The 13486-nt window shown below is 40.4% G+C and overlaps 1 protein-coding gene across 1 annotated transcript; it reads right to left on the bottom strand.

Annotated features, from left to right (window-relative positions):
* Window positions 1-285: 285 nt before the first annotated feature.
* USP1 (ubiquitin specific peptidase 1) lies at window positions 286-13162 on the bottom strand. Its single transcript, XM_086617353.1, has 8 exons — window positions 12993-13162; window positions 11773-11893; window positions 11326-11433; window positions 10623-10783; window positions 9393-10111; window positions 8098-8268; window positions 6731-6932; window positions 286-1858 (listed from the first exon to the last, which is right to left on the bottom strand). The coding sequence occupies exons 1-8, from the start codon at window positions 13160-13162 to the stop codon at window positions 1126-1128; spliced, it is 2385 nt and encodes a 794-aa protein (XP_086473479.1). The 3' UTR covers window positions 286-1125.
* Window positions 13163-13486: the final 324 nt, after the last annotated feature.

Below are 13486 nucleotides of genomic sequence, written 5' to 3'. Positions count from 1 at the left end.
ACTTTTTACAATAATCTTAGTTTCCCTTTCCCCCTGCCTCTGAATCTTACCTGTAGTCACGAAGTGCCTTCAAATTAGGATACGCTGTACAAAAATTGGCTGAAAAAGAGAGGTTTTTTTAAAGCACTTTAAATCTTCCATTTCTCTAAGACAGATGGTTTCCCAGCCTTTTTGTAACAGTCCCCAACCACTTTCACTTTCCGCTTTTCCCTCTACAAATACAAAAGTCTGATCTAGTCATCTCAGATGCATATCATAAATTTTTTATTTCATATATACATTCTTAACAAAGTATCAAAGCCAAATGCTTTCACTTTCCCACATTTCAGTGAGCTCCAAGTACAAATCAACTGTTATAAGGTCACCACTAAGCTCCAAATCCACCCAACAGATATGCATATTAGAGGGCTTTACTCTTAAAAGTACAAAATTATTTTTATTACACTACACGCTCCCCCTGTTTTGAAGTATTAATCACACCTATTTACACTTTGCCCATTTAACACCTATGCAACAAGATGTAAATTAGACCATTCAAACATTTCTATTAAGTTCAGTTCCTTCCAATACACTAAACAAGGTTACAAGACCCTTTTCTTGTGCTTCAGGGTGCACCAAGCAGGATAGAACTGGATAAGGAGAATAAACCACGTCGATTACCCAAAGACTAAATATGAACTATTACTTCCCAAGTTACAAAAATACACAACTTCTGATGAAATTTGCTAGGTAATATACATTTACTCCAGAATATGAATACAAATAACTTTTATTTAAAAAAAAAAAAAAAAGGCTAATAATACAATAGGCATGTCTGAGACCTAGAGTTGTGTTAAAACCACTACTGTGTACTGTAGGCATCATTTAGGAACTATACAAATCCGTATTTCTAAAAGGTAACATCACTATTCTCCAGCATAAAAGTTATATTGTAAGTTAAGTTCTATGTCATGGTTTGTTAATTCAAGTTGAGTCACACCGAACCAAAAAAAAAAAAACCAACACCCAGAAACATTATGATCCAGTAGCTTCAAAAACAAACAGCTGTTTATTCCAGGTAGTTTTGCTGCAAATCAGACCAATAGGTGTATGCAAATCCCTAATATTTACAATCAAAATACAGTATCACTCTACCATTTTCTTATAAAACAGTAGGTAAGGAGTTGATGTAGATGACGATGTCGGAGAAAGAGAATTCAGAAAGTCCTTTTCTTCTGTAACCTTCACTTCAGAATCATCGAAAAGCAACCACTTTCCTTCGTACTCTTTCAGGCTCTGCAGTACATACAGAGCTTTGTTTTCCAGTCCGCTGGAAGCGACACCGTTTTGCTCACCGTGCTCCGTGCTGCACTCCGCGCTCCCGTTCGTACTGCTGGCCTCGGGGTTTCTGTTTTCAGTAACTACGTTAAGAAACTTCTCAGGGTTAGCTGGTTTGTTGTTGTACAAGTCACAGTCAGACTTGCTCTTCTGCCCCCCGAGAAGTCCCACAGCTTCCATGTTCTTTTTGTTCAGGACTTTACCCGGCTGCGCGTTTCCGTTGACTCTGAAAGAGACTTCGCCGTCGTCGTAGTCTTCGGCAACAGTCCTTGCCTCCTCCTCGTTCAGCGGTTCGGGTTTAATCATTTCGTACATTTGGTCAGTGATGAAGTTGCCCTTATCCAGCTCCAGGCTGTTGAGATCTGTGATTTTGACAGACGCTGTGTAGTGTCCACTGCTAATCGTGATGCCGCTGTGCATGACCACTGCGAACAAGCCGTAGGTGTCGTTGGTCGGCTTCGTGCTCCATTCTTCCAGGGACAGTTTGAGCGGCGTCAGTAAGGGAGTGTTTATCTTGGATAACCCACCATAGCAATCAAACCTTGAGAAGAAAGGTAGAGTTAGACCTCTGGCCACAACAGCTCACAATAAATGCTGCTTTAAGTGGCCCACGTATTATGTCTATATTATTTTCCATCTATTAATAAAAAGACAGGGGCGATCTGAATGTAAGAAGTTGCTCACTTTTTAACTTGCTTATCGTGAGCATCTCTCCCAGGCACTCCTGTTCAGTAAAGACATTTTTATGAGCATATGTAGTGTTAAATCTTACAGCCTAGTAACTCTGTATTTTAACTCTTTAAGAAATTCCCTTTTTCTGAAGTATTGGCCGAAGTTATGTTTTAAATATTGATGACAAAAGGAGTTACCTAATGGTTCAGTTACCATTCCTACTTCTATGCACGAATAATTGCACTTCTTCCCAGACACCATCCTGCTCTCCAGATTGAAAAAACAAACCCTTCAACATCCAAGGTTGAAGCAAGCAGGGTTGGCTGTTTTTTTTTTTTTTTCCCCCAAACCTCTGAAAGAGTCATTTACTAAATAAAGGAATACAAATTTGTTTTACTTCTGAGTAGCTTTAATGCCACTCAGAAAATCTGGGGTTTTGCTATAGTAATTTTCCTCAGATCATCACACTGCACGGTAGCATACTCCCAATGGTTATCTGAGTTAAGTTACTAAAACTTTCCTCTTACCAGGGATTCTTCATTAACTGCCCTATGTTGTGCAGTTTCTTTAAACCAGTATCTAGCTGATTTACTTTGGAAAAGCATCTTGTATTCTGCAAGTATTTAGCATTTCGTTCATAGCGCACAAATTTACAAGGCAAAAGGTTTAAGTCCTTTCATTGCAATAAGGATCTTCCAAAGAATCTGAAAAGAAATTAAGTGTTGGGACTTAGCCCTTTACATCAGTGTGTATGAGCCTCCTTGAATGACTCTGATCTTGCATCATTTACATATTGCATCAGCCTAATTTAACTAACCCCTTCATTTAATGACACATTATGATGTCCTAGTAGATTTCACTGATGATTCAGTCTTGCTCAGCAAAAAAGACAAAACCCTGTAACATTTAAGTTCTGAAGAACTAACTACTATTACTCAATTTGCATTTTATCATGAAGAATGACTATCTTTAACCCAAGGAAACTACAGATATGGCATAACAGTATATGCATAATGGCAGCAAGAGTATTACTTCTGGTTTACTGGGTTTAGTTTTGCTTCTGCTGTGCTTCTAAGCATTTCACTAATGTTCACATCCATAAACCCTCATAAACACAAATACATTTACACACACACAGATGTCCTCAGTCACTCAAGTCTAATTAACTGAAATCTCATTTTAGACCTAGGCTTACCATAAACATTTGAATACACCAAAAGAAACACAAAAGAGCATATAATCAGAAATAAGAAAACTTAAGTCTTCTGAAAATCCCTATTATTAGTAGCCAGGAATAGAGATATTCAGAAGAGAGTCAAGAAACAGAGAAACTGCTTGCTGATACTCTAGATCAGAAATCCAGTTCCACTCAAGCACACTGTGACAATCATATGAACATAAAACATTAAAAAACAGGCTCTACCTTTCTTCTGAATGAGATCCAGCATCAGAAAGATTTGGAGAGGAGGAAATAAGAGAGGAAATCTTTTCCTATTAGCTTTTTGTTCTTCTTAATGATAAGAATCTGAAGACAGAAAAATTGCATGCCAAGTACTCTGCCTCCTCTGACTGATGCACAGTAGTTCATACACAGCAAACTTGATTTCTGCAACTACATCTTTTGAGGCCATAAATTCGTGGAAGTTCACCCACTGTACTGAATTAATACTTCAAGTTCTTACAGCCTTTTAAAGACTCAAACTATTTTACTGCAATTCTTTTAATACATACAGATCTGAACTGCTGCCACTAATTGGCAACTGTGACTGTTACAAAACCTAAAGCAAGTCTTTTTAAAAAATAAATAAATCACCTGCTCTTACCTGATACCACTTCATAAGACAAAAATCTAATTTTCTCACCAATTGTTAAATTTATATAGTGGAAATCCTTAACTAGATGTTACCAGTTGCACATTGCTTCTTAATAGCTTCCCAGTCATAGCACACATGGCCTTTTTTCCCCACACACACTTGCCAAAGAGAATTACTCATCCCTAGGCAAGTAGATTTTCACACTGGCTGCTTTATTTAAAAAAAAAAAAACAAACACAAAACAAACCACAACCAACCCGAAACCACTTTGCAAGCCAGCATCTAGAAAAGATGAAGCATATCCCTACTAACTGCAAGTATTTACATTACCATTCCCTTTTGCTTCATTTCTCTTCATTTAGCTAAAACTCAGTCATCGGGAAACTCGGTAGAGCACAACTGAGAAGCAGACAAGATTTCAGAATTTTTATTGGAGCTAAGAGAAGTTGCATGAAGATTCTTAGTTTAAAAATCTTAAGCTCAAGGCCAGCAAAACAGACGTATTACTTTTGGGGCAAACCATTACAGTCTCATCTGTGAGACAACTAGTATTTCTACAATAGTTATTACAAGTTTACATAAGTCAACTGGAGGAAGCTCCATCAAAGCTTATCATTCAAGTATCACTGGAAGAGTGACTCTGGACACTATGGAGTAAGCCAGGGCTTTGGTTTACTAGCCTTGGCTCTTCCCCATTTGATTTGCAGCTGTGCTTTATTCCTCCAAATCAAGATGTTAGAGATGGCATGGTTTTGTCCAAGATAAAATGCCCAAGCCAAAACCAAGGAAACAATCTTCTAAGCAGTTTGAGCTTCACCACTGACTCCAGTTCTGCATCTGATTTTTCCACTCCTACTTCCTTAATGTCTGGCTGTTAGCACTTGGCAGAAAATGTATGACATGACTCAGAGGACACATGAGGAACACCACAAGAGACTGGATTCAGTCTGACCTGGATAGAGGTCTGAGTGTTTTGGAGCGAGGACCTGAAGATGGCCAGGACAGAAAAGGAGGTAAGTGATTCAGGAGATGGCTGGTTAACCTGCAAGCTGCAAGTACTTCCTCACGGAAACAAAAAAAGTAGCAAATGTAGGGGCAAACTGAAAGTAATGCTCAGGTTTCCTTTCAGGTGGGCATCTCGGGTTGCATGTTTTTGAATAGCCTGTAATCATGCCAGGATAGGTACCATCTCACATCAAGAGCTACTCATTAACAGCATCAAGTTTTTTAAAAAAGCGTGCAACTTCTCCTCTGCCTTGTTGTGACAGTCAAATATTACTTAGAACAATGAAAAGACAATTTTGTGTGTTTTGATCCTAGACAAAGAGAAGTTAACAGACATTACAGAGACAGAGGAAGTTTCCTTTCTACTTTCTCAGAAACCTAGATACTCCTAAAAGCAAGTACTAAAATCAGGCAGAGTGAGAATTCTAGTTTTAAGAATCTTAGCAAACTACCTGTAAAAGTATTTTAATGTAATCCTTGACACTAGTTATTTTACAAATCCTATTTCTATCGACCACAGTTACCAGCACTTGCTTACAGAGCGTCCTCTGACAAATTTGTCAACTTATATTTGGTATCTGCCAAAGGTCCTGTACTCTCCCAGTTCTAAAGTATTGGTGACACAAATATCATAAACTAAATTCCATGGAAGACTTCGTGCATTAGCCTTCCTGCTGGCGAGGTGGCTCTGAAGGTCTAGAGCCAACCAACAGGGAAATGCAAAGCACAAGGAACTTGGTGGATAAAAAGTGGATAAAAAGTGGATAAATAACTTCCTGCCACCAGGTTGCAGGACGCAGACTGCGGCAGAGAAGCGTGCGTGGCTCTCCGGAAGAGCGGCCACGAAACCCACACACCTTTATCTTCTTGTGCTGCATCCAGCAAAGTGAGTGCAGGCAGCAAAAGTTATGTTTTAGTGAATGCCACAAGTTGAAAATACAGGGCCAAGTCTGCAAACATTACTAAAATTGTATAGTCACTCTCAAAAATGCAATTAATAGTGTAACAAAGGATCTAGGGAAATATTTTAGAATTTTAAGAAGTTTCTCCTGATGAAGCCTTCTGTCATTTTTCTTTATTTGAGTCTCAGTAGAGAAATGAGTTTTTACTGCAAAATGCTGCACATAAATTGTCATGGCATTGTTTCATTTGTGGTGCAGTCCTGAAGGGACAGGTTTTTTGTTTGTTTTTTTTTTTCTCACGAAGAAAATCCCTGAATTCCTATGTATGAAAAAAAGATAACGCTCTCATAAGAATAATCTCTTTCAAAAAAGGATTTCTACAGTTTATAACATCAAACTGATTGCTCAGCAGTTGAACATCAATGACACTGATATGACTATTTTTAAAGGAATTGATCGATTTTTCTGTGATGTGTGTTAGCTCTTTAAAATGTTTATCTGATTTTGGGTTTTTTTTTCCCTGAATTTTAGTACTTGCATTCAGCTAGAGACCACTAACTACGACCATAAAAATAAGATTTGTTCTCATTACTTGTTCTGCTAAAGTACTTAAACCTGCTTCTAAACTCAGACAGGTGATATTAAAATATGGGGATTAGGGACAGTTGGACTCGATGATCTCTAAGGTCTTTTCCAACCTAGAAATCTATGAAATCTATGAAAAGTAAAGAAAGTTTTAAGAAACATCAGGGTATTGGGCTGGTGTAAGAATACAGATAAAACAATTTTTGTTAACAAGTCCCCTGACAGCATTATCTTCCTGGAGGTAACTTCTGCCACTACTTGTAACAACAGAAAGCCTTTCTGAGATTAGGGGCTGCATCTCACTGATGTAAGCTAATTTCCATCTAGAAATTTGCTTTTGCTTTTGGAAAAGTTACCAAACATTCTCCCCTCTTCTGGTGAGCCTTCCCTTCCAACAGCACCCTGTTTGGTGAGACAGTCAATGTGCATACTCACTCTAAGCCACTAGCAGCAAAGCACTTTAGGTGAATCGTTATCACTTCAGGCATTTTATCGAACAAAAGGCTGCGCTCTGCTTCCGTGTAGTGATGGCAGTTTTCGCAGAAATATTTGTCCTCTCCCACAATCCTCTCCACTGATGCAAACTGAGAAATCGCCCATTTAAGAGTCTTCATTTCTGTTTTTGGCTCTGGAGAAACTGCAAAAGAGAATCGTTACATTCACAGATATGCGATTATTTACATTTCCAATGCGTCCCGCCAGGATAACAACAAAACAAAGTGTGTCAAGTTAAGACACGTTCAAAACTACTATCAACACTGTAAAGAACACTCAATAGGTATGAAAATCTATTCAAATCTTTGAATTCCCTGTATTCATATCATTTCAGGAAGTGATGAAAATACCACTTAATGGATATTACTTAAAAACGCACAGTTTTCCCAACGCTTGTCTTCAGATCACGTGTACTAATTCTGTTGCCATGTCGAGAAACTGGGTATCTGAGACCTGAATTTCACTCATTGAGGCAAACCTCCAAAATAACCAGGAAGTTCCTCTTCATTTTTTAACATTTTGCCTCCCCTGGCAGCTTCACACTGCTGACAACAGGATCACCCGTGCTGTCGGTAGCATTTCCCGTACGAACACCACCACGTACACTTGGAAGTCCTTCAGCAAAACGGGGAGGGCAAAAATAGTAAAAGCTGCTCCATGGGAACTAAAATTAATTTCTGTAAAATTCTGAATTTCAAAATGTATTGTTGCCATGCTTACTCTTGAAAATGGCTAAAAACTACGTATAGATCGCTAAAATTTGTGAAAGATGCCAGAGGATTAACATTTATAAATATAAACCAAACACTGTTAAGGTAACGGCAGTCTAAAATACTGAAAAAATAATTTTTTTTACAATAAATTAACAAAAAGCTAGTTTCTAATTTATTTTATTTTGGGGGAAAAAATGCAGATATTTCTTATAAAATGAAGAAAAAGCAGAATAACTTCTTATCCAGGAAGAAAGAGAAGACCCAAATCAAACAAAATACCTATTTATAAGCAGAAAAACACGTAGGCAAGTGAAGCATTGTGAGCAGCCTGCGTTCTGTGTTGAGACCTGAAACAATTTTCATACTCTCCGGATCTGTCTCCTTTATCAGCGCTGTGTTTCCAAAGTCTAAAGTTAATCAGGACAAGAGATAACACAACAGCCTCCGATTTTAACCAGCACAAACAGGAGCAGTGTTCCACGATAACGACGGCGCTGTCCTTCCCCAACGGCTGGCTGAAGCAGAAACACCCATCCAAGCCTTTTCAACAATTTCCAATCAACTTTTCCACAAGCCTTTTCAACCATTACTTACTCTCAGAACTCTCTTCAGTTTTAGAAAGTTCATCTTCTTGCACTGGAACGCTGATGTCCTGAAAATCTTCTCTTCTTTCAGTGAAGCACTCGCACTCCAAGCATCTCGTTCTCAGTACTAACTGGCCCTGGAACAGTTTCTCCACTAGTTCAAAAACAGCCAGCTCTGTACCTAGAGAAAGTATATGCCAGATCACTTATCAAGAAGCATTTTATTCAAAAGACACTGCAAAACACATCTGTCCTTCACAGAAAATCACTGTGTTACAGACACGGCCTTCTAGAGATTCCAGATAAGAAATAAATTTAAAAAAAAAAAGCAGGAAGAGCTGCTTATCACATGCAATTTTCACATCATCTACTTGTAACTAAACAGGGAGCCTCTTGGCCCTCAAAATTGAAGTTCTGTTTTAAGATGAGGTTCTTGTTTTATACATGAGTGTGACAGTGTCACATTCTGGAAAATTTGTGTTTGTCATCAGCGCGCTGCCTTCTCAGTACAGACTGTCAGCCTCCTCAAGGAACATCACCCTTGGGTTTTTTTGCCTGGTCTCTATTTATCCTCAGTCCTCTCCTCCAATATTTTCCAAACTTGTAGGCCAATTTTAGTCAGATCTGCTGAAGAAATGGAGATCTCGAAAGATTCTGCATTCCGTCAAATCTTTATAAAAATTGGTGGTTGGATCAGAAAGAAAGTTTGGAATTAGTAACTGCTGAATTCATACCGAGGCCCTTCCCTCAGCAGTTACCTTATTTCATCGACATGAACAAAATCCCTGCCTGCCAGGCAATTAGCACACCTAATACACCCAGTGTCTTTCCTAGTTCCTGGGAAGGCTGGAAACATGGAAGGACTGATGAAGAGGGAGGGAAGGAGAGGATATTATTTGTAAAGACTTGGGACACACAGTCATAGCCATGGGGTTGGATTCTGTTTGCTCCTGACAGTAATCTTCCTTTGCATCTGGAACCCACTTGCTATTTCCATAGATGACAAAAATTAGTGATAATATAAACCTGCTAATTAATATTCTTTTTCTTATACCGCACAGGGATTACATAATGTTAGAGAAATACCTCGTGAGATCTAAGCTAAACAGGTGAAGTTATAAAAAAAAATATAATTACAAATTGGAATAAAAATAAATGCTCTTTCGTAAAAATCTTTTTTAATTCCTGAAAATGTTAATTTTGTAGTTAGAGAGCTCTGCTGGCTGTGCAGCCCAAAGGCTGACTTCCCACGCACAGTAATTTCTTAATCATGCTAATTTTAAGCTCATACACTTGTTCACCAACCTTCCTTTTTTGGTTCTTTTTCAGTTCCCTTTTCATTATGGCTTTCCACCGGAGACGCCGGTTCACGATATTCTTCCTTAATATCGTTACCGTTTTCGCACTTTACGGACGACTCTTCAAGCTCACAGTCATCATATTCTTTCCCTGGGTCTTTGGACCCCAGGTTTGCAGTTAGCTTTCCTAGACTGTAAAATTTAGAGAGAATACTAGGCTGCTTGCACGAAGACTTTAACCAGTTTAATCTAAGCCGTGACTTCTTCTGCGTTGGCTTCGCGTTCTCGTTTTCACTGGAACACTTGGCAATGGTATCACTTTGACTTTCCAGCTTTTCTCCCGTTGCTTTCCTCTTTGACCTGGTTTGTCTTTGATTTTCTTCCGCTGCAATTTGCTCTTTTGATACTTTGGATTTTTTCTTTACGTTGCCGCCCTCAGCGTCGCTTTTTCTTTTCCCGTTTCCTTTGAGTAGCTTGTCTTCAGCTCTCTCTCCACCGTGGCTACTCGGTGCATTATCCTCCTCCTCAGCAGGGCTGCCAGTTCCATTGCTCTCAGTATTTTGATGGAGTTTTTCTTCTAGTTTAGCTGTAGGCTCATCCACGGGCAGTTTGTTCAATTCTTCCTTCTTCAGTAGCTGACATGTTTCCTGAATGTTACCCAGGATACACTGCAGAACTTCCTGGGCATCGTGCTGCAAGTAGCCTTCGTACATAGGGTTGAGCTCTCTAGTAAAAGTAAAAGTAAATAAGCATGGCAAACGAAGGCTAGTTATTCCTTACGACCTAGCTAACACGATTTTTGAGATTTAAATTAGGGAGCTGAGATTTAAAAGCAGGGGAGGATCCTCTCCAGGCCTCGAGAGAAGTCCTCTCTGCCACCCAGAGCTGTGGGAAGGTGTATTTAAACACCTTTACATACACAAAGCCTTGTGTATTTAAACACAGATTCAGTCACAACCCAGTAGTGGTCCTTCTCAGATCAGTGAGAATACTTACATACTTAAGGCTAAGTACTGTTTTAAATCCCTGGCTGGATTTAGATTCCATTACTACAAAATGAAAATTTACTTTCAAATTTAGGATACCATAGGGCTAACAATAACCACAAAAAAACCTACTTCCTGTGATGATGCCCCAAATTTAAGACCATCTTCCTCCCACGTGTCCGTGCTGTTCTGTACAGCGACCTCAAAACTGCAGGTGGGAATTCTAACAACGTGTTTAAGATAATTTGTACCTAAGGGTATTTAGAAGCCTTCGTGGCTGAGTAGCAAGTTCATCCGTGTATTTTTCTGGATTTAAGAGGAAGCTGGCTTGAAGCTGCTCAACTGAAAGAATCAAGGAGTGCAAACTGCAGATGAGTTCGTAACTTGCCAGTGGATCTTCTTTACAATTTCCCTGCAATAACAACATAAAAAGAATAAAAATACTTGCAGTTTCGTCTGTAACAACAAGTTAAACTTGGTCGCTCCTGCCCTCAGTCTTCTAACAGACATTTGACAGATTTTTTTTTTTTTTTGTCTGCTAAGGGAAGCAGGTGAGTTTGAGACAATATATTGCTCTTTGCCAGTAGAAAACAAATATAAAAGCCAGAGTTGTCGTTATTTTAAAAACCCAAACTATCTTTGCCCAGACTCTAATTTTACTCTCAAAGTACTGTATCATAATTATCTTAATGTCAGGAGCCTGGTGAGATATCATCTCCAATTTCTTCTGTAAAGCTTACAAGTTTACAAACACTCTTAACACTCAAGTTTGAGCACATGTTCAAAACAACTCAAATGTACCTTTACCTGAAATAGCACTGTAGAAACCAACACTGCAAAACTTCTTACAAACAGAAAAAAACACAGTGAAATCATCATTACGCTCCTGGCATGCAGCCTCGCTCGCACAACTACAAGCAAAAGAACATGGTGGTGGTGGTGTTGACATATTACCTTTTCTGCTTTTTGCTCTCCTTCATCCTTCAGAGATTCTTTCTTCTTTGAAATGATGTTATATAAATGTTTTACTCCAGTTTTAAAACCAGGACAGAAATATAATACCTGAAAGCAACAGTTTAAAACAAAGAGAATAACTGGTAAATAAGAAGTTACTCAATGTCCACGTCCACGTTTACGATCCAACTGGCTTTGCACCTCCCAAGGCTGCTGCACAGCACACAGATGCAGGATTATTCATAGCAGGGCGGTGCCCAGAGTCCATAAAGTGAAAAATCACCCAATCAAGGCAACCTACGGTGCACACATTTCCTCCAGTATCACCTTTTTTTCCTCACTGTACTTAGATCCCTTTCGTACTACACCCAGACATCCACGTAATATCCAGCTACGAAACTCCTCCACTCCTCCTTCACCAAAAATAAATAATCTTCACGATCTTACCTGAAGGATGCTGTTAAGGTAACAAGTGTTGCCCAGATTGTTCAAGCCCACAAAAGGCGGCATGTCTTTCTTCTCACAGCTAACCAGGGAGGGAGGCTGTGCTGCAGGAACAACCTGATCACTATGAAACAGAGAAAACAGCGTGTAAGAAACAGTTTTTGAAAATGACTCCTTCTAGGGCACAGGCACATCTCTCTCCTGGCCATCCCCATCTCAGAGCCAGCTTATAGACTTAAAGACTAATATATACAGATCAAAATCATGTCAAAGTGTTTCTGAGAGTGTCCATACGGGGATTCTAGGCACTCAAACACAGACTGCTCAACTGTAACACTTCTCTTCAGCAACTGATGCAAAAACAGACAGGTTTACAAGCAGCAGGCAAATCTGCTGTTAGTTCCAATACATATTTTTCCAAAAACACCAGGAGACTGATTTAAAGAGAACTTTTTTGATTCCTTAAAACACTTTTGTATGTTCTTTGTTCATTCCTAAGGCAGCACTAAGAAAGAGTTGTGTCTAGCACATATTTTCTATTACTGTCCCCTAGTCCAGATTCACATCATTTCTGGAAGCAAATCAAAAGGATAAAAAACAAACAAACAAAAAAGAACCAATGAACCTGGCACATTATATGCATCGTACTGACATAACAGAAACAAATTTTGAAGTCTCCAACACATTTGTAATTGACCATGATTGAGCAATTTTTCTTTTTCCCATTTAAGTTTCCTCACTAGCTGCAATGAAGCGAGTTGACGGATTTGTTCAGGGCTTGAAACACCCTAAAGAACAGTAAAGACCATAATCCGTTCTTTTACTTGCAGCAGAAATAGCCTTTTCTTTTTTTTTTTTTTGGCAAAAACTTACATTTTTATAAACTTTAAATAATTCAGCACCACAATCGCTACCTTATATTAACTCCAAATAAGGATTTCTTCAAGTTATTAAAAAGTTCGTGCCAGCTAAACACCCACAGTGCAGCAAAGCCATTTTCTTACAAGTAAATAGTTCGAGGAGCTCGTTATAGCGAGTTCAGTTTGATTAGCTCGGCCGAAGGGTTTATTTCCAGGCGTGGAAGCGCACGCTTGTGCCAGAACACGCCACTGGAAGGAGCGGATGAGGGAGCATTGTGTATCCCTCACATCCCACGGAACTCTTGTTCAGCTCCTTCCACACCGCCACCAGAAACGCTTATTGAGAGGGAAACTCTTACATACATCTCCGAGCCTCTGCAGTCCGAGCTCCTCTGCTCATTTTCCTGCGACTCCGTGAAATCCAGCGCTCTCTTCGCCTCCTTTTTTTGGAAGAGCTTCAGCGAGAGCCGGTTCTTCTTGGAGGGGCTCCCCCTGGCAGGCGCGGCGCTGTCACTCGGCACCACGCCGGGCATCGTTCCTGGCGGGCGGGCGGGCGAGCGGGGGGGGCGGCCGGCCCGGCCGGGAAGCTGCGCTCGCCGCTCACACCTGGCGCAAACACACACACAGAGTCGCCACTGACTTTCGGTGCGGGAAGCCCCGTCCCGCAGCCCCCCGCCCCGGCAGCACCGCCCGCAGCCTCCCGCCCCGGCCCGCGGGACGCTGCCCCGCGCCGCCCGCCCTCACGGTCCCGCCCGCCCGCCCGGGAGGCCGCTCGCCCGCCGCGGCGGGCCCGGCCCGGCCCCCGGGGCAGCGGATGGCGGCGGCGGCCGAGCCGCCGGTCCTCACCGCTACATGTT

The sequence above is a fragment of the Tauraco erythrolophus genome, chromosome 10, assembly GCF_009769465.1.
Source record: "Tauraco erythrolophus isolate bTauEry1 chromosome 10, bTauEry1.pri, whole genome shotgun sequence".
Taxonomy (NCBI): Eukaryota; Metazoa; Chordata; class Aves; order Musophagiformes; family Musophagidae; genus Tauraco; species Tauraco erythrolophus.
Note: the sequence above shows the minus strand (reverse complement) of the source record. Positions and strands in the feature narration are given on the sequence as shown.

Coding starts and splice junctions, on each gene's coding strand:
- USP1 (XM_086617353.1), bottom strand. CDS start 13,162: ATGCCCGGCGTGGTGCCGAGTGACAGCGCCGCGCCTGCCAGGGGGAGC. Junction 11,434..11,772: donor ACCTTAACAGCATCCTTCAG/GTAAGATCGTGA, acceptor TGTTGCTTTCAG/GTATTATATTTCTGTCCTGG. Junction 8,269..9,392: donor AAAAGAACCAAAAAAGGAAG/GTTGGTGAACAA, acceptor TACTTTCTCTAG/GTACAGAGCTGGCTGTTTTT.